We start from the raw sequence: 22035 nt of genomic DNA, 5'->3' as shown, positions 1-22035 counted from the left end.
TTGCATTAGTTTTGTCCAACGCAAAATGACACTTGTATACAACGCTTTGACAGCGTGCTGTTAATTAAGAACTGGTTAAACATTCAACTACAGTTACTTCCCGACTTACGCGGATAATGGGGACCGGAAAAATCCGCGTATCTCGAATATCCGCGTAACTCGAATACTGCCTGACATATAGTTTATACTTCGTATCCAGGGGTCGAGTTCTTGTGTCCATGTTATAAAAAATTCAAATATTAAATTCATCCGTTGATTTGGATACAATGAGTATTTTTCAAGCATTATTGCATTAAACGCAATATAACGAGTATTTTTGGTTGATTTATTTATTAACAACATATTTATTTAAGTCTTGTCATGGCAATAGCAGCAAACATTTTTTCACCTTCATGCAGTTTGATTATGCTGAGTTTATCGGCGAATGTAATAGCACGTATCTTTCGTATTTCACTTTTATTACGGATATTTGCCATTTTTTATAATTTGCAGCAGTTTTGTTAAATAAGGATTCAAGGAATAAAATGCGTCCTCTTCATGAATGCTTGTTATGACTTTTGACAATTCCCAGGTGGAGAACTTAATTTGGTATAATAAACCCAATATGCTGTCAAACTTGAAAATCCGCGTATCTCCGAATCCGCATAACTCGAGTACCGCGTAAGTCGGATATTGACTGTATGCTGTCTTATACTAGACTAGAATATTTTATGAACGGAGGTAGAGTTCACTGGCAAGAGGAATCCGTTCAAAACGAATAATACACATAACTCAATACTTTGCATGTATTTTTTCTACATTTTTTTTAATGTATTTTTTTCGGCAGTTTATTAGAATTCGGCAGAATGGAAGTAACGATAAAAATTAGTCGGTTACAGTTCTAGAATTGATGCGCAATTGTCCTTCTTGCCCTAATATTATGGCTTCACTTATATAGCTTCGTTTCGCATTCGTTTTCTGTGTTCTTTTCTAATCTGTCTGCCATGAGTTTTAATACCCTTTTTCTGAGTTCTTTTTCATTGTCTTTTGTTTTATTAGCTTGTTGCGTCCCGCGATGATTTCTCGAAGGCCTGGGAGCATTCTCATCATCATACACGTATGGTAAACTCTCATCTAAAAATGATTTGTCGAAACATTCCTCGTCGTATGTATTCTCCTGGAATAAAAATAAACTATTCATATAAACGGGTTTTCATAAAACTTCGATAAACTATTAAGCGATGCTCTGCATTACCGTATTATCAAGAGTGGTACTTGCTTCCTCGTCGATACTGTCCATAGAAGAAAAAGGGTTGGTTTCAAATGTTGACGATAAAAACTGCAGAAGTTCATAATATCACAACTTTGGCTGGTAAACATCCTTTGTACCTGCACCGCTTCTCGAACTTCCCTCCACTTTCACACGTTCTGCGTGGAATGCTTTTTTAAAGTAATTTAACTTGTGTTTTACGGCTTGAACATCTGCAGGTTCGTAGAACTTAAATATGTTGAGCATTTCTTCAAAAGCACTGTGTCGTGCGAGAGAATTGCTATAGTGAGCATCTTCTTTTTTTCCAAATGCATGGGAAATTCTTCCATGCTTCAATTAAATCAATAATCAAATTTTGATTTTACGGCATTTTTGGACATTTCAAACCCTACCGAATAGCACAAAAGTTGGTGGTAAACTGAAGCTTCCTCTCCAATCCTGCAACAGTGGCTTTGTAATAAAGGGTGACCCCGAAAGTATAAACACGATTAAACAAATAGACAAAAAATTAAACTTGTTCCAGAAACTGAATGTTTATTTGATAAACAGTGTTTGCAGTGTGTTCTGGACTTTTTCCCAAAAAAAATTTTTTAAAAATTCAATCGTATGCCAATGATCGCACTGTTGATCTGACGCCTCCCATCAGGTTCAGCACAGACTTGTCGCAAACGATTTTCGACACTTTCTTCCATTCTTTTTTAAAACTATCGATGATGTCCGCAGCTTTAAAATGCTTCCTCAAATGTGCCTTGGTTAGCGCCCAAAATAACTCAATCGGTCTGGCTTCAGGGCAGTTCGACGGATTCATTTCTTTCGGCACGTACCGTACCTCATGTTTTTCATACCATGCGATCGTGTCTTTGGCATAGTGAACAAAGGCCAAATCCGGCCAAAACAACACTGGACCAGCATGTTTTCGTATCATTGTTTATTGTTTATTGTTTATTGTGACATATAAGAGATTGGCCAGACAAGGCCTTATCACTTTCTTAAAAATAAAACTTTATTTACTGCACATAAATGAAACGCAAATGTAAAAAGTGACGCCACGAACACGAATAAGCCTAGTTGAAATCAATAGGTTGATGCCAGTCAAAAAACGCGTAACGCAAATTAAATCTAAGAGCCATTGCTGTCATAGGGTCATTCTCGCTATATGCACGTCTTCTAAGGTCAGTTTTAAGTGGTCTGTAGTTACGGAACATTCTAGGAGGGACATTAATATTTACTCTAGACAATAGATCGGGTGCATCTAACTCACCGATGATTAGTTTGGCCATAAACGTGCACTGGGCGTTATCACGTCTCCTAGCAAGTGTATCCAGTCCAAATAACAAACAACGAGTATGGTACGAGGGACGAGAAGTTACATTACGCCACGGAGTGAAATGAAGGACAATACGTGTGAATCTTTTCTGCACTGATTCAATTCTGTTTGTCAAAACACTAGACGATGGACACCAGACCACCGAACTGAACTCGAGCCCTGAACGAACAAAGGATTTATACAAGGTTAGTAGACAGTGGGGGTCACTAAACTCTCTAGACTGACGACGAATAAATCCTAGCATTTTGTTAGCTTTGTCAATAATATCACAGAAGTGTTGATGAAAATGTAATTTGCGGTCCAGCGTGACTCCTAAATCCCTAACAGTGTCGCACCGCAACAGTTGGGTTCCACAGATGTTGTAGTTAAATACTATAGGACTAACAGTTCTAAAGAACGACGTAGACATACATTTATCGACAGATATTTCTAGGCCATTACATTTGCAACAGTCGGAAAAAACAGCTACTGAACGTTGAAGACAGAGACAGTCGTAAACACACCGCACAGGACGAAACAGCCTAACGTCATCAGCGTACAGCAAACATTCAGTCTCTGTGATAGTCAGTGTAACGTCGTTAATGTAGAGTGAGAACAGCAAAGGCCCCAGATTGCTGCCCTGGGGAACACCAGAAGCACTTTCGAATTTGCATGAGGACGCGTTGTCAATCTGCACGTGGTAAATACGACCTTTGAGGTAGGAGCTGAACCAATTTACCAGAGGTGCAGAGAATCCGAGTCGGGCAAGCTTAGCAAGCAACAAGCGGTGATTCACGCGATCAAAAGCTGCCTTTAAGTATGTATATACAGCGTCCATCTGAGCTCCAGAAGAGAATGCTGTATGGCAGTTAGTAACGAATTCAACCAGGTTAGTTGTAACACTGTGATGAGAGAAGAATCCGTGTTGGCGCGTTAAGATATAAGGACGGCAGTGATGTATCAGCGAGTTTTGTATCACAATCTTGAAAACCTTGGCACCAGGGGGCAAGGTAGTAATACCGCGGTATTTGCTGCACGGCTCTTATCGCCTTTTTTTGTACACAGGAAACATCACCGAGGTTTGCCAGGCGGTAGGAACTGTACACTGCGCCAGGGAATGTTGGAAGATGCGCGCCAAGGGTTCAGCTGAATGCTCGCGGCAGTTGTAGAGAATGGCTGTAGGGATACCATCGGGCCCAGGGTTGTAAGAAATCTTCACTTGCTGCAGAGCACGTAGCACAGTGTCTTTAGAGACAATAATGTCCCGTGAATGGATATCGACGACGTCACGAGGTACGATATTCAAAGCTGCGTTTTGTGAGAAGCTTCCAGGATCCACGGTAAAACAATCCTTGAAACGTTCAGCAAATAGATTGCACATGTTACTTTTAGACACGTTATTGTGGGTGAGGACAGCGGGAAGTGAGTTATTACCACGTTTAGATTTAACGTATTTCCAGAATCGTTTAGGGTTTCTGGAGAGCGATGATTGAATCATGGGCAGCAAACGTCGATTCAAACACTCCCGGATGTAGGTATCGGTCCTCATCGTCTCCGTTGTCACAAACGGTTCGGACATCATCCCGCATTCGCAAATGGCTTGCCACACCATCGCCTTTTTTCCGAATTTTTCGAGAAATATAGATTTGTCGGCTTCTTCGACATCTTGGTTTTCAGGCACGGTGTAGTATTGACTACCCGGAAGAGTTTTGTAGTCAAAATTTACGTACGACTCATCGTCTATCACGATGCATGAGGATTGGCGACACAGCAGCTTGTCGTACAGCTTCCGAGCCCGATATTTAACGCATGCGGCCTGCTTTGTACTCCGTTTCGGTTTCTTTTGTTTTTTATACGTTTTTAAATTCATTCTTGCCTTGGCACGTTGAACGTTACTTCTTGATGTACCCAGTTTTTGAGCCTTATCGCGAATGGAACTTTCCTTTCTTTACTTGAACGCTTTTGCTATTTCCCGGCCCAACTGTTGATCGACAGGACCAGGATTTCGGCCACTTGTCGAAGCATCCTCGAAGCTGGACTCCTCCCGAAATTTTCGGATGGCGGTTCGTACGGCTCCGATACTCACACCTTCCGATTTCGCTAATTGACTTAGCGAAATGTTAGGAGTCGAGCACCATTTGTGCAGAATGCTTTTGCGCTTTTCGACGGAAATACCTCGCATTTTAACAGACGCTATTGAAAAAAAAAGTTTCAATGCACTAGCTAGTAGCTTTGAATGTAACCAATCAAGTATATCAAGAATCAGCTGTTTTACGTCATCCCTTTACTAGAAACGTCATTTAGAAATCGAAATAACGAAAGAAATCGTTATACTTTCGGGGTCACCCTTTATGCGGGGTCGCCTCGTCTTCGTTATTATGAACGGCGTTTCTTCGGGGAAAATTTATAGCTCGGATTTTATTTTCACTTCTCTTTACTGTTACACTTTTTTTCTATTACATAATTGAACTGTAATTAGTGGACTCTGATTATTGGACTGTTTTCTTGGCTCCGCGCGAGCCTCCTTTTATATGCAAATTTATGCATTGTCCTTATGGGCGTATTAAGCCCTCCTGCGTAGCTGAACCTATTCCTAATTATCTATTCTGCTCTATCTGCTTATCTGTGCGTACGTGACTTTCGCAATTATTATTTTACATCCTTTTATGTTGGTAGCGATCTCCATTGTCCTGCTGCGCAATTGGATGAACTCTGTAAAATTTATGCTGTTTACGCAAACGCTCGTGTTATAAAAATATTACCAACTTGTGTCTAAAATTCGTGCGCATCTTTTGGTAATAATTTAAGTTGTGAAAACTTTCAAACTAATTTTTAATAAGCAGAAAAACAAGTTGCTTTGAGTGTATTGGGATTTTCTATTTATCTCATTTTCCCAAGTGTGACTATGAATGTGTTAGAGTGTTTTTTCATTCTTTCTTATACGCTTACAATTAGTGTTCACGCGTTAGTTTTCAAAGGTGTCAAACCTCTTGTTATAGCGGTACTATAAATGTTCATCGCTGTCGAACTAATACGTTACAAGTTGTCGAACCTGTAAGCTACAATGTGTAGAACCTGTATGCTATAGCTGCAATAATGACGAATATTTCCATAGACGTCTACAGTGTATTGTGCACAAATCGATCGCGTAAGTCGGGGCGGCTCGTTGGTGCAGGTGATAAACGGCGCCCGTCCACACGGCAGGACCGGGTTCAAATCCCATCTGGACCGTCCCCCCGTAAGATGGACTATCCTGCTACGTGGTAAAATAAGTCTTAATACGGCCAGGCCGTTCTAACCGAGCAAAAAAAAATATAGCGTAAGTCGTATTGTGTCCGAGTTGATAGTAATCAACAATAGTAGAGAATTCTTGGTAAAGCTGGTGGCATAGCTTCAGCGTTCCGTTTTTTTGGGGAATTGATCGGCAAAATCGTTTACGTTTTTGTTGGAACAAATCACTATCACTTACAGATGAAATATGTTTATATGCAGCACACATTTTGATCTATTTTTATTAATTCGATATTTTTAGATTCATTTATGACGCATACTTTTGCAGCGTAAGCATTATTATTAGAATTTCTTATTTGTCATAGTTTTTCAATTCCATTATATTTAACAACCCGTCATTTTACGGGTTAGATTTTTAGATTTTTTAGATTTAGAGCATTTAGATTTGACAGGAGCATCAAAAAAATCAACTTTGTTCCAATTACATTACATATGAGTCATGGTGTTTTCTGTTATTGTTTCATATGGGTCATGGTGTTTTATGAAGTTATTTTGATCAAGCTCATGCAACAATTTTCCATATAAATCTTGGCGAAATTTCCCTTGGGCAAAGGGTACAGTTTTAGAACCCATGAATTCTATGACAGAACCCAATAAGCTTCAGTTTTACGGAGGGTTAGGGCCCTTCAGCCGCCTATTAGTGCCTGGAACCCGATGACGTTTATCGCAGACGCCATGTTTTTTTCAAGAGCTATGAAAATGAAAGGTACCAGTAGTGGAAGGTAAAGAAGAGCATATCAAAAACATGGGAAGTAAAAAAAAGAAACCTCAGCACGGCACACGTGTTTACTTCTGACATTCTCCATCTCCTTCTCTCTCCAGCGACTTTACTATTGGCATTTGTTATTTACCACTCTTCAGAGTGTAGAGTATTTGTTTTCTACTGCTCGCACTCTCCCCCCCACCCATTCTACTATGCAATTGTGCAGTAACCGTTATTCTTCGGAAAGAGCGATAGGACAGGACTTGCCCACGCAACAATTTCCCATATAAATCTTGGCGAAATTTCCCTTGGGCAAAGGGTACAGTTCTAGAGCCCATTAATTCTATGACGGAACCCAATAAGCTTCAGTTTTACGCAGGGTTAGGGCCCTTCAGCCGCCTATTAGTGCCTGGAACCCGATGACGTTTAATGCAGACGCCATGTTTTTTTAAAGAGCTATGAAAATGAAAGGTAACAGTAGTGGAAGGTAAAGAAGAGCATATCAAAAAACATGGGAAATAAAAAAAGAAACCTCAGCGCGTGTTTACTTCTGACATTCTCCATCTCCTTCTCTCTCCAGCGATTTTACTATTGGCATTTGTTATTTACCACTCTTCAGAGTGTACAGTATTTGTTTTCTGCTGCTCGCACTCTCCCCACCCATTCTACTATGCTATTGTGCAGTAACCGTTATTCTTCGGAAAGAGCGCGATAGGACAGGACTTGGGGTGTGAGCTTGTATCTGAGTAGAGTTTCCCATTCCTCTGATTGTCGTGTTGTGCTACTGCTTGCTGCAAGGAAAGTGGAGAGTGAATTTTTATTTCATATCAAGTGTGTAAGTTATACCAGGGATCGATCCATGGAATCATCTGCGATGCATTAACTAGCGCGTTACGCATTGAACCGTTGAGGTGATTGGGATCGAATCTGTTAGTTGCCCAATATTAATTTATGCTTTTCACTCACAGACATCATACGTCGTTGGAAAACTGACGAAAGTGCAACAGCAACGCGTGCATCTATGGACAACTGCATTGAAACTTCATCGACGATTGATGCACCACTTATGCATAACAACGAAAAAAGTGCAAAAATTATTACACCTATCACATATAGTGCAGAAAACAACGTAAATCTAAACCATTGCAATAGTTCTGTGCGGATAATAACATCTCCCATCACACCGAAAATTGTGCCTGGCATTGCAGCAATAGTTCCACCACCCCCGGTACCAATAACTCCAACACGTAGTGCATTGATAGTTTCTTCTACATCAACTACTATGGAACAACAAAATCTCTCTCTCTCTCTCTTCTTGGCTTTTAACGACCTTACAGGTCACGCCGGCCATTTCTGGCTTACTAGACTTATTTTTACCTCGTAGCCGGATAGTCAGTCCTTGCTACGGGGGGACGGTCCGGATGGGATTTGAACCCGGTCCTGCCGTGTGGACTGGCGCCGTTTATCACATGCACCATCGGGCCCCTGAGGAACAACAAAATAGATCGACTGAATCAACCCAATCCTTTTTGGCACCATCTACATCATCGACAAATTCATTTCATTTCGATAGCAAAGAAAACAAAAAAGAAACTACACCGAACACAGTTATGCTTCCGGAGTGTTGGGAAAAAACAATTTTCATTCAGCGACAGACGATTCGGCTACAAATTCTCGTTCTAATATGCAGGAAAATCAAATGCTAGAAAAGATACTTAAAAAACTAGAAAATATTGAAGTTAAAGTAGACCGTCTATTAGATCACGTATGTTGTAGTAACACAACCGTTAGACGGATTAATTTTGAGTTTACTCAAATAGATTGTTTAGAAAACTTTCAACTATTTAATGATAAACTTGGGCAGGATCCAATTTTCTACAATAGCGGAATTGAATGGCTTAACATGAGAGTAACAGAACAAGACTTGGATAATCGAATGCACGAAGCATTAGATCTCCTCTTCGATCGTCATTTTTTAGCACATGTAGCTGGTGTGGCAAAGGTAAGACGGACAAAAAAATAGCACTAAAAGAGTACGGTAATTTTATTAATTTTTTCAAATCTTTTGCCGGAAATAAGTTTCAAATGCCAACAGATGATTGTGTTAAAACATTTTTTCTAAAAAAGTTATCCCACGGAGTAGCTAGAGCTAAGGCGCAAGGAATTAGAAAAACAAGCTGCCACAAAAAAGGCGCTTATAAATGATGATTAGTTCCACCCCGCAACCCTGAGACAGGATTGAGTTAAGCGAAATTTCCACTCCTCAATCCGTTATTCGTAATACTTAAAAAAACTATAACAACAATAACACAGGAAAAGACGTTACCAAAAAGTATAATATAACTACTGAATTGTTGATCAAAACATGTTTAACATGTTTAAAAGGTATGAAATATTATGAAGAATAAACGTATTCAATATATTTTTGAACTGAAAGATTAATGTTTAACATTTCTTAAATATATTACATATTTTATTTACATACATTAATTTTAATCACTTACAATAGTATGAACAAGAGGAGTGAAAAAAAATTCGTTATTTAAGACTATACACACTAATTTACACTTAATATCGCTAACTAATACATGGCTTAATGTAGATGATACATCCGATACTTTTGCCTTATAATTATATATGATATCAGAGATAAGGGGATCTTCAAATGTGTTTTCTTTTATCAAAACTTTATAACCCTCTATTTTATAACCATCGGAGTATTCTGATGCGCTATGGTATTGAATTATTGTGTGGTCTTTAGTCAAAAACCATGAGTTTTTATTATTTTTGCGTAGTAAAAAGTTTTCATTCACCTGCAGTATGACTTCATCTTTTATCATTTTTATCATGGGAAATGTATGTTTTGGATCATTTGTAGCAACTTCCACTTCTTTTAGCTCAACTTTACGGTTAGCAACTTGTGGTAGAGGGTGAGGAGCACTCCTGACTAATTTTTTGATAGAAAATAATTTGTTTTCAAATGGATATGTAGAAATATCACTTAATGGCCCAAACCTATGCACATCAACCAAAACATGAAGCAAGTTATGAACGTTACTGGTCACATGATGTTCATGGTAAATGTTGCCAAATTGACCAACAAACCTTTCTAGTAAGATACCTGCATATGCCCAATGCTGTTGAAATGTCTTGGAGGTCAGTAGTATAACTGCAACATACAATAGTTTGAAATGATCGAAAACTCGTGTGTTGAGATTGGCACTTAATATCGGAATGCTAACATGACGGAAAAAGTTTCCATACTCTTTTCCTTTCCAATACTTTAAATAACGCAAAGATCGTAATTGCCGATTCATTTCGCTTGGGAATTTAATATTTATCAGTTGCTCCGATATCATGCGTTGCTTAGAAGGTTTCAATTTTTTAAATGGCTTTAGGGTGCCAAATACCCAACCCCATAATAATTTTCTGACTATTCCTAAATCTATTAGATGAAGTAAGTCTGCAACTACAAAATTATAAATCATATCGAAATCATTGAGATCTAATAGTGGACTTCTACATCTATAATGCTCCTTATACACACCATCTCGAAACTCTTTATCAGTACGGAGATCTGCACACACGCTTTGGTACACAACCTTTCTGGCGCTTTTCAAATGTGTTCCGATGCTCTTGCATTTCATGCAGCCATGCCTTGAACCGTGATATGCGACTCCTGTAAAAACAATTAAGAGCATAAATCAATGGTAATAGTTTTCATGACTACATAGAACACATAGATTGATCTCAAACACTTACTTACCCTTTAGAAATGATCGTGCCGGAGAATCAGCTATAATGGCATGTAACTGAATGTCGACCAGTTTTCCGTTGATGTTTGTGCCTTGATCCAGAAGAAAATTTAATTCATCAACCAACGGCCTAAGATAACTTTCAACATTATCTGGCTTTGATGACCCACAATAGATTCCAACAACCAACACTGGCATTGGTTTCAAATGAGGCAAGGACATAAGTATAGGCCACATCTCAGTCGGTCCACTGTTGTGTAAGGGCAATCCATCCATTGACAAGTTTAAAGCAATTAAACTTGTTGCAGGTGTCTCTTTGCTGAAATACAGAAACATCTGTTAGATTTTACCTTACATAAACAGGTAAAATCAAACATACTCACCCGAAGTAATGCTGTAAGCATTTTTCTACCCCATAGTACCACAGCTGCCCGCCAGCAACATTTGCGATTTGATTGGATATCAAAATTGGCGTTTTTAAAAATGTTCTCGCATCCTTAGGGAGGTTGAAATCAGTACTGTGGTCCAGTAGTTTTAGCAGCGCGGTTAAAGTTTTCAGCGGAACATTGTAGGAAAGTGCCCACAGCCGAAGTAAATCTTTAAACGGTTTGTTCCCGAAAGCAATTTCTGGTTCACCGTCGTCGGATGGTTCGCTAGAATCTCCAGCATCTTCGTCCAAAAGAACTTCATTATTATTCTCGACGGCTTCTTCGATGATATCATCAGATGTTGTGGGAACGACTGCACAAACAAACAAACGAAAAAAATGAATGTATGGCACTCTAATTCAATTACCATTGATATCTTACTTGGTGGATCTGATGAATTTGATTCACGTTGAAAGTTGGATTCATTAGCTTTTCGGATTTTGGCTAATTGTCCTGATTTTTTCAGTTTTTTAGCATACATGATGAAACACTTGTCGAAACACAAGCGAAAACAATAATGGTGGCAGTTATTTCAAAACAAGACACAAGATTGAGTGCGAGAGAAAATGTGAATGTATAGCCAGGCATAAAAAAGCAAAGCAAGACGAAGAAGAGCTAAGGAAGAAACCGTCTGACGATATACCCTGTGGGCAAAGGTACTCAAATTCACTCGATTTTAGCATGTCGACTCTGTCTCTCCTTCAGTTGAAAAATGCTCGTGCTCCTTCTTTTAGTCCTTCGCTGTTGAAATGAACCGTCTCCTGCGACGCTCTACCTCCCAGGCAGCAAAATCGAGGATGTCGCATGAACTTTTGTATGGGTGCTACACTACCAAAAACCCTACCAAAATGCTTACCCATAGCAGCATGAATGGTTGGATTTTTCTGTAGCGTCGCACGGGTGTCGCGTGTTGCATGCAATGTATCCTACCATTTTACCCCCACCCCAATACGTTTCGGATCGTACCCTGTGGGCAAAGCTACTCAAATTCACTCGATTTTAGCATGTCGACTCTGTCTCTCCTTCAGTTGAAAAATGCTCGTGCTCCTTCTTCTAGTCCTTTGCTGTTGAAATGAACCGTCTCCTGCGACGCTCTACCTCCGTCTTCCCGCACTGTGCCCACACTCTATATTTGACAAGCGCGGCGCGCACGAGTTTGTGGGTCCGTTGCGGATGGCTTAGCGGAGGGGTCAAGCGATAACGAGCGGAGAAGTGCACATACGCAAGCACACAGGTAGCGACGCCGTAGATCGTGTTCAATTTGTGCTATCGTTTTGCAGCGAAAGACGCGTGCCGAGAAGCCATCGATAAAATGCAATATATTTGCTTCAATTCTTTATAAAAGGTAGGTAAATGTGTTGAATTTAGCAGTGTTATGTCAGCTACTTGCTAATAATGATTTTAATTGCAGTTCAACACCACATTTCGAGCGGAATTAAGGAGTACTATCATCTCGCCGTGTTTTCGATGCAACGAAAAATCGCTGATTGAGGACACCTTGGAGCACACTAGCAGTTAACTGGAGTGTTATAAAGTGTTTATGGAAACTTAAAATGAATTTACTGTGTGAAATATTGTTAAAAAGTGATAATAAAATGTTGTGAAAAAAAAAATTTCGTCGTCTTACTACTTTTTTTTGAACACCACTGTACCATTTTGAAGAGAAATAAATCAAAACACTAATGACGTCACGATCGTGTAGTTCATTTCGCCTTGTTTTGGTTGTACCTCTAAAGCCAGAACAAAGCGAGAACAAGGCCAAAATTTTGTATGGGGGTCTCTCTCAAATTGCCCACAGGGTATCGAACGATAGACACACGGGAGGAAGAGGTAATGAAACTGCTTTTGCGGTAGAGATGAGAATAACGACTCTTTTCGGGGAGCCAACTCAAAGTGAATGAGTCGTTATTAGGAGTCAGCTCGTTTAACTACTCATTTCGGAGTCATAAAAAACCCGGCATAAACGTGCGAGAGGGGCGGCCCGGTGGTGCATGTGAAAAACGGCGCCCGTCCACACGGCAGGGACCGGGTTCAAATCCCATCCGGACCGTCTCCCCGTAGCATGGACTGACTATCCTGCTACGTGGTAAAATAAGTCTTGATACGGCCAGGCCGTTCTAACCGAGCAAAAAAATAAAATAAAATAAACGTGCGAGTTAAGGTTCGGTCATTTTACTCACTCATGAGTGTAAGCATGTAGCCTTGGTGAGTCGAGTTGCAAAAAGAGTAAATAAAAAAGAGTAAAAAGAGTTGAAACGAAAATGAGTTGAAACAAAAATGAGTTGGAACAAAAATGAGTTGAAACAAAAACGAGTTCAACGAAACGTTTGATACACATGAGTTGAAACGCAATACATCTGTACAATACCCAAACTAGCCAAATGAATATACTTCTCGCTCTACCTAACTATCAAACATGCGTAAGCGAACAAGCGGGCTAGACTGATCGGCATTGACATGAAACGGGATACTCATGTGTAGCTTTGCCCACAGGGAAGCTACTCAAATTCACTCGATTTTAGCATGTCGACTCTGTCACTCCTTCAGTGGAAAAATGCTCGTGCTCCTTCTTCTAGTCCTTTGCTGTTGAAATGAACCGTCTCCTGCGACGCTCTACCTCCGTCTTCCCGCACTGTGCCCACACTCTATATTTGACAAGCGTGGCGCGCACGAGTTTGTGGGTCCGTTGCGGATGGCTTAGCGGAGGGGTCAAGCGATAACGAGCGGAGAAGTGCACATACGTAAGCACACAGGTAGCGACGCCGTAGATCGTGTTCAGTGTGTGTTACCGTTTTGCAGCGAATGACGCGTGCCAAGAACCCATCGCAAAAAAAGCACGATATTTGCTTCAATTCTTTAAAAAAGGTAGGTAAATGTGTTTAATTTAGTAGTGTTATGTCAGCTACTTGCTAATAATGATTTTAATTGCAGTTCAACACCACATTTCGAGCGGAATTAAGGAGTACTGTCATCTCGTCGTGTTTTCGATGCAAAGAAAAATCGCTGATTGGGGACACCTTGGAGCACACTAGCAGTTAATTAAAGTGTTATAAAGAGTTTATAGAAAGAAAAATGAATTTACTGCGTAGAATATTATAAAAAAGTGATAATAAAATGTTGTGAAAAAAATATTTCGTCGTCTTACTACTTTTTTTTGAACACCACTGTACCATTTTGAAGAGAAAACAAATCAAAACACTAGTGAGGCTGGTGTCATTGCTCGGTCGTATACGACTAGTTGCAAGGCAAATGTATGGGATTTGACAGATAAGGTTGCAAGGCCAATTTGGTCGTACGACCAAATCAAATGATTTTGATTTGGTTGCACGGTCGCTTGCAACAAGTTGAACTCGCTTGTATAAACGCGAAATAGGTGTTATTTTCTCGGCGTTCATGTAAACAAATTGTTTTAACTGCCAATTCAAAAAAAAATCGTGCGACCAAATCGTACGAGCAATGACACCCCTTGCAATTTGGTCGTACGATAAAATCGTATACGACCGAGCAATGACACCAGCCTGACGTCACGATCGTGTCCCTGGCGACCAGATTGTACGAATAGGCTAGCTGTCAAACCGATCAGCCTATGCTTCTCGTGTGTGGATATGTGCGTCACCACGAGTGTGTGTGTCGACATGTTGTCATCGTATATCTGCCTTGTGTGGTTTTGTACCTAGCGTGATTTGGCGTCCAAAACTAAATAAACATTCTGCAATCGTTGTGAACAATCTGGTTTGGTTAGTGTTTTTTGAAACAAAATATATGAAAATGAAACGTAACTCTTCGCATTTTCATTAATTAGGTGTTACGGGTCAACTGTACAAAATGTCGGCTCGAAGGGAAGCTTTGGAAAAGTCTGCTGAACAAGAATCCGAAAATGCTGACCCTGATTCTACGGTTGATTGTTTACATGTAAGTAATTACAGGAACGAAAGAAACGAATGATTTCGTAGCTCTTCGCTGTGTTATAGAATACAATTTTATGCCGTCCGTTTCAGACAACCATACAGAAGACACAGAAGACAACCAAACAATCGATGTTGTTCCGATTATTGAAACACCGGATGGTTATACCGACAACACGTTTGAAGCATCGCATCTCGACGAAGACAATGATTGGCTGAGTCAAGCTGATTATGAAGACAATGATGATCAAGACGATGATGATGATGAAGAGATAATATCTTCCGGTGGAGTGTCTCAGTTTCGGAACGTGGAATTGAAAGAAGCTTTGCAGTATAGGGCGCTCACTACATAATAATTGCGATCAGCGGTAAACATGATGCTCGAAATCTTTCATGAGCTTGCCATCTACAAACATTTACCGAAAGATGCACGGACAGTATTGTAAATTTCACGAACACCTTTGAATATCAATGCAATTGAAGGTGGCAGATATATCTACAATAGAGTAAAACTTTTGCTTGGTAAGTCGCCTTGAGTGAATTTTGTTTGCCATAAACGGCTGCACGATCAACGGCTGCACAGCACAGTATTTAGTGTGACCTTGCACGCATTTATATGCGATGTCCTGGCAAAAGCTTACTATAAAGGTAAGTTGTTTCGTTGCTTTATTTAACTTACAGCATAATTATTGTTGAATCATATTTCTAATTTTAGGTGTCATGTATTTCAACGCAAAACATGGATGTTTGAAATGTTGCACCGTGGGCAAACACAGCTCTAAGAATAGATATGTAATGTGCTCGCGCGTACAATTGCTAACTTCGCGTTTCCGTTCGTACCCGCGTCACATTTATCGATTTGCGCTCAGGTTAATCATCACACGGTATCAACGACTTTTCGTTCGGACGACAAAGTTCTTCATTTGAGCGGACTTGATCGTCCAGGCGATCATAGAAATCTGGAAGAGATTTCTCTTACTGGATTGATGGAGACATCGAGGCCTTACCTTGGGTAGGGGGACTCTCGAAGCTCTTGAAATAAGAACACAATATAGTTTTGGTTGGTTATAATTTCCAACCTGACGGTTAACACGCACTTTGGCGGTTCATCTCGGACTCTCCCGTTCAGGTTGAAACTGGCTTTATTTATATCCATTTTTCAAGCTTTTTGTTTGCTTATTTATCTATAGTTGTTATGAAAATATTAATAAGTAGTTCATAATAAGTAGGCAATGTTTTGGTTTGTGTCGCAAATGTTTATCTTCAGGCTATAACGAAATCGGCGACAAATAACGATGGTGCTATTTGTTATTAATTGTGCTTCCGGTGCCGTTTTTTGTTGTTCATGCAAAAACGCTTATTAAGCTATCTTTACCGGGTGGTTATGAAATTGATTCTCGTTGCTAACCCTAAGTGTGTGAATTTACGTTTATGCGTTGGTCATCGGTTTTTTGCAGTTGATGCATTTAATAAAGTGGGTTACTGTGTTTTAAATCTGACCTCCTTTAATTTAGATTAAGTGGCTTTTTTTGGGTAGCGAAATGTGTTGAATTCTGTCACGTGATAAACCTTCTAACCTTGTACTGTGTAATATTTAAGTTATGATAAGATGTTTAGCAATTATGCTACACCTTCCCCGTTTAAGAGAATAATATTATGATTGAGTTCAGTTTTACGAAAGAGTAATATTATTCTTTATATTTTTTTCTTGTGTTACTATATTTAAAAAAAATGGATTTGAAATTCGAGTACTAATATATTTCAAAGTAGCTGTTTAGCAAATATGCTACACCTCCTCCCTTTAGAAGAATAATGTTATGATTGAGTGAAATTGTAATGAGCGAAAAAGTAATATTATTCTATTGTTTATTCTTTCTTTTATATATTATTCTGTTACGTTTCAATCTAGTGCTATGTTATGAAATTTCTTATGGAGGATAATATTTGATGTGCATTGATTTGTTGACTAGGGATTTAAAATTGGGAACTTTGTAATCTAATGTATGAGGTTTGAACTTGATTTTTGAGAATTTGTTACATTCACAACTAGATGTGAGTTTTTCATCATGCTTTTCTTCGATTCTTTGATTCATTTTGTAAATCAATGTATGCAATCTTGTCCGAAGAATCTGTTTACATTTTTCTTTAACTTTGTTCATTATCGATGCTTTGCGCAATTCTTCACATATAGTGGGATAATTTGTATTCCATACTTCATTTTTAATGCATTTAGCCTCTCTTGTGGGGCAATGTTTATCATCTTCATTATCATTTATTCCTTTTCTGAATAATTCATTTTTATTCATCATATTTGCGCTTTGAGGTGCAATAATTGCATCATTTTGTTTTTTGATTGCTTTGTAGTATACATCAATGTAACTTTCTGTGTCATGTGTAACTTTCATGTCTTTTTCAAATAGTTCTTTATATAGCTCATCATTATATACTTCATTATTTTCTTTTATCTCTTTGTCGACATCATCATCCTCAAATATTTTTTCATTCATAAATTGTTTACTGACATTGTTATATTCATAACTTGATTCAACATGTACTCTTTTCCTGATGTTTTCTTTTCTAGTGTAATTTTCATTTTTATCATATTTGCTTTCAAACTGATATTCTTCATAATAGTCATTATATAACCCGTTTGCGCTCATGTCGCTTTTTAAATATTTGTTTGCCTTCATGTCATCATTATAACATTTGTTTGGTTTGATCTTCAACATTTGTCTGTTTTCCTGATTTCTTTCTTCAAAGTTAAAACTTGATTCGCATGTTTCTTTTTTTCTTATATAAAGAATGCTCTTTATTTTTCTTTTATCTTCACATTTTGATGTGTTAGTAATATTCATACGCTTTGATTCGTCTTGCAAATTCAATTTGTTTCTATGACGTGTATTTTCATGAATTCGTTTAGTTAAGTTTTCATTAGTATTATTTATGTTCGTTTCGTATCGTATAGGTCGATATCTATGTGAGTTATTCATTTGAATTTTACTGTATGTATTTTTTTCGAAGGTGTTATTACTGCTACGTTGGAATAGTCTATTATTTCTCCAGTACGGTGTGTTTGTTGCTTGTGTTGGATAGTCATTTCTATTAAAGTATTTTCGATTGTCTAAATCAAATTCCGTTCTGTTTTGAATGTAGTTTATTTCTACTCTTTGGGATGCAAGTTGTAATTCAGCCTCATTATTTGTACCTAACTCGATAGCCTTTGCAAGAGATGTACAATTACTGTATTTGATTGTATTTTTAGTATCAATGTGTTTTGTTCCGGCTATTAATGCTTTCATTGCAGCTCTCATAGCTAACTTTTTGGCTCCTTCTGCTCCTATATTATCTGAGAAGTATGCCCTTTCAAAACGTAACTTAAGATCGCTAATTTCGTCAGCAAAACTTGAAAAATCGTCTTTTTGTCTTGTAGCATTTAATTTCGTTAAAATTAAATCTGATCCAATAATTTTTTCACAATTAATTTTTAAAGCTGTTATGATTTCATCGATCGTTTGTGGAGTTTCTAAAATTGCATTTCTTGCTTTTCCTGTCAGTCTAGATAAAATTGCCTGGATTGCAATGGGTTCATTTTCTGTAGTTGTAACTGATTTACAGGTTTTTAATGATGATAATATATGTTCCAGATTGTCACTATTACCATTGTATACTGGCACATAACTAGCAATTATGTTCAGTAATTCAATTGTTGTAGCCATTGTGCTAGTTGTCGTTATTTCTACTTTAATTTTCAATAACTGATTTTGTCAAAAAGTCGTAGTTAAATTAACTGAATGTCTTTCATAATGTATCTGTAAATTTGTTTTTGTCAATATGAGGTTTTGTCAACTCGTCATTCCTTACTTTGTTAGTATTCATTTATCATCTTTTACTTTGTCTTTCGAACATACTGGAAATTATTTGAACATTTTTTTTTTTTTGACATTAAGCATTACTTTTAACCCATATCGATGTTTCAAAGGACAATATTTTGTATATTTTCTTTCTCTTTAGTTATATAATTTTGTACCTTCTTTCTTCTATCATTAATGTCATATACGTATCATATACAGTTATTTAATACACGTTTATCGTTCAACCGTATGCATAATAACATTGTAGGTATTACTTATCTTGCCGTTGTCTCTTTCGTTGGGACTTCTGCCGATTGACGTCTTTGTTGGAACTCCTGTTCGTAAGTCATCATGATGCGACTCCTGTCCGTAAGCATACTTTCTGAGGTTCCTGTTTGATATCTTCCACGTTGGAGACTCCTGTCTCTTGGGATCCCGCCGGTCAACATTTGTGATCCGTGGTCTCGCCTTCCACAGATTTTCAAATTTCTGTTCACTTGTTTATTTGCTTCATTGTGCTATTTTCGCGATGTGCATTTGTGCTTTCGTGCGATGATTCTTTAACATCGCTAGTAATCAGTTATTAGGCGAAAATTGAAGAATACTGTCTCTTCCGCACTTTATACCTAAGTATAACTGAAGCTTTCACTGTTCGATTCGCGAATTGATTCATAATAAAGGAATTTGTTGTCTGATACTCTCATTCATAAATATAATCGAAAGCTTGATTATCTAAGAGCTTGAAAATATAGTTCGTTGTGAATTTTCAGATTCTATATGATCGTAAAATATTGATCTCCGTTCGAACTACTTCTTTTGGGTACTGAAGAGTACATTTCGTCGCAGGTTTTCATGAACATTTTTCTGTGTAACACTTTAACTACGCACTGCCAAAAATTTGCTTTATCATCCACTTTTCACTCACTTATTGTTTTCTTCGTCATATGTTCCACTTTTGCATTTTTGTGTAGCTAATCATCACGTAGCACGTTTGGCTCAAATGTTTGTCTCTTTTTCCATCCATCAGTCACGAGAATTTTCCACTCGGGATCAGTTCTCAATAATGAAACCATGCTTCGATGCATATTGTTTAGTTCTCTGGTCATTGCACTTTTTAACTGGTCATGTCGATTGTATTTTTATCGTTGCTATAACTGCACTTTTTCACTTTTTCTAACATTCTCTGTTCACGTAACCGAAGATTGCAGCTTATGGTCACGGTCGCCATGTAATGTGCTCGCGCGTACAATTGCTAACTTCGCGTTTCCGTTCGTACCCGCGTCACATTTATCGATTTGCGCTCAGGTTAATCATCACACGGTATCAACGACTTTTCGTTCGGACGACAAAGTTCTTCATTTGAGCGGACTTGATCGTCCAGGCGATCATAGAAATCTGGAAGAGATTTCTCTTACTGGATTGATGGAGACATCGAGGCCTTACCTTGGGTAGGGGGACTCTCGAAGCTCTTGAAATAAGAACACAATATAGTTTTGGTTGGTTATAATTTCCAACCTGACGGTTAACACGCACTTTGGCGGTTCATCTCGGACTCTCCCGTTCAGGTTGAAACTGGCTTTATTTATATCCATTTTTCAAGCTTTTTGTTTGCTTATTTATCTATAGTTGTTATGAAAATATTAATAAGTAGTTCATAATAAGTAGGCAATGTTTTGGTTTGTGTCGCAAATGTTTATCTTCAGGCTATAACGAAATCGGCGACAAATAACGATGGTGCTATTTGTTATTAATTGTGCTTCCGGTGCCGTTTTTTGTTGTTCATGCAAAAACGCTTATTAAGCTATCTTTACCGGGTGGTTATGAAATTGATTCTCGTTGCTAACCCTAAGTGTGTGAATTTACGTTTATGCGTTGGTCATCGGTTTTTTGCAGTTGATGCATTTAATAAAGTGGGTTACTGTGTTTTAAATCTGACCTCCTTTAATTTAGATTAAGTGGCTTTTTTTGGGTAGCGAAATGTGTTGAATTCTGTCACGTGATAAACCTTCTAACCTTGTACTGTGTAATATTTAAGTTATGATAAGATGTTTAGCAATTATGATACAGATAGAAGATATTGTGGTAGCAGATCGCCTGCATCTATGTCTCGTTTATAAAGAAATTGTTAATATTATTAAAATCAAGTGTATTTATTAAAAGGTTGTGAAAGAAATTAACTCAAGAATATGTTGTAAACTGTAAGTCTAATTTCATTTTATTTTAAAGCATGCAGAATAGGAACGAATAGCATTTGTCCCTGTTCCTGTGAAGGGAAACAGATTCTGCGGCTTGCCCTTGTGCCCATCCTTTTGGAATATTGACGGTGACGAGCCGCGGATCATTTGGTGCCGGACCGTGTTCCCATTCTTTTGGTAAACTTATCAAGAGGTTGCGTGAACGATTTGATGCCGGTGCCGATTTGATTTTTGTTGCTGATAGGCGGATGATATTTGCACTTTTACTTTAATATTATGATATTTGTGGCTTTTGGTCCATCAACTAACAAGCGTTTGCTGTTGGATTTATCATTCAGATCGATCGACATGCGTTTCATTTTCCAAACCACCTGCAAGTAGTTAAAACCGAGAAAATTATTGGTCAACAAACAACATACCAATGCCCGTACGCGAAGGACCATGAATCTTTACCTCAGAAGACCGCGGATCAAATACAACTCAGATAAGACAGGATATAAATAGCACACCAGTGAAACGGTGCTAAGAGCTCTACAAAAGCACATTAAAGGAGCTCTACAATATAGAGATATAGATACATATGAAACAAATGTATAAAAAGATATATATATTTTTTCGAAAAATAATTATATATCTTGTCAAATTTATTGCAACTATACACCGTGAAAAACATTGACAACCGTCGCAATGCCTTTTGACAGCTGGAATTGTACGAATAGGTCTTCTTATCAGTACCCCTAAACGTATACCTTGTAATTGTCCTAATCGTAGTACTTTTAACGATTTTGTGCCGCCAGGGGTAGTTCATTTCGCCTTGTTTTGGTTGTACCTCTAAAGCCAGAACAAAGCGAGAACAAGGCCAAAATTTTGTATGGGATTCTCTCTCAAATTGCCCACAGGGCAGTTTAAAGTGATCAAATGTGATATACGTGTTTGTGAATTTTAGTGATAAAAATGTCCAGGATGAACGGCAATTTCTACTCGAAATGTCGCCAAGCAATGCAGGAGCTTGACCGCGAATACGAGGAGGCAAAGGAACGGCACCGCCGTGCAGGAAATAGTGGAAGGTTTAATCTGGTGCCTTTTCCGGATATTGGTAAATTATTATTACTGTAGTGTGTTTAATTTATATAATATAACTGTGTTACAGTTCCGTCTACGTGTCAAGTGAAGCGTGAAGTGGAATGTTGTGTGGAAAGTGAATTTATGTGTGTTTTTTAATGTATAAATTAAACACAGTTGGGGCGGCCTGGTTGTTTATATGATAAGCGACGCCGGTTCTACACCGTAGATATCCAGTCTGAAAGGACCGTTGATATCCGGTCTTATCCAGAGCCGTCCCCCCGTAGCAA

The 22035-nt window shown here is 38.3% G+C and overlaps 2 protein-coding genes and 1 long non-coding RNA gene across 10 annotated transcripts in view; 1 reads left to right on the top strand and 2 right to left on the bottom strand.

Annotated features, from left to right (window-relative positions):
- Positions 1 to 22035, bottom strand: part of LOC125769083 (uncharacterized) — a 447410-nt gene that overhangs the window by 371126 nt on the left and 54249 nt on the right. The gene's annotated exons all lie outside the window — the stretch shown is intronic.
- LOC125764433 (uncharacterized) lies at positions 9042 to 12545 on the bottom strand. The gene is made up of 4 exons (XM_049428672.1): positions 11831 to 12545; positions 10688 to 11507; positions 10316 to 10623; positions 9042 to 10228 (listed from the first exon to the last, which is right to left on the bottom strand). The coding sequence occupies exons 3-4, from the start codon at positions 10578 to 10580 to the stop codon at positions 9042 to 9044; spliced, it is 1452 nt and encodes a 483-aa protein (XP_049284629.1). The 5' UTR covers positions 10581 to 10623; positions 10688 to 11507; positions 11831 to 12545.
- Positions 14274 to 15423, top strand: LOC125769704 (uncharacterized). 2 transcript variants are annotated; one of them, XR_007419084.1, is made up of 4 exons: positions 14274 to 14469; positions 14535 to 14644; positions 14731 to 15285; positions 15353 to 15423. It is a non-coding gene; the product is annotated as an uncharacterized LOC125769704 (long non-coding RNA). The 2 variants fall into 2 exon arrangements; XR_007419083.1 differs by having other exon boundaries at positions 14731 to 15422.

This window comes from Anopheles funestus, chromosome X, assembly GCF_943734845.2.
Source record: "Anopheles funestus chromosome X, idAnoFuneDA-416_04, whole genome shotgun sequence".
In the NCBI taxonomy this organism is placed as follows: Eukaryota; Metazoa; Arthropoda; class Insecta; order Diptera; family Culicidae; genus Anopheles; species Anopheles funestus.
This window is presented reverse-complemented; position numbering and strand designations above follow the sequence as displayed.

Coding starts and splice junctions, on each gene's coding strand:
- LOC125764433 (XM_049428672.1), bottom strand. CDS start 10,580: ATGGATGGATTGCCCTTACACAACAGTGGACCGACTGAGATGTGGCCT. Junction 10,229..10,315: donor GGCACGATCATTTCTAAAGG/GTAAGTAAGTGT, acceptor TTGTTTTTACAG/GAGTCGCATATCACGGTTCA.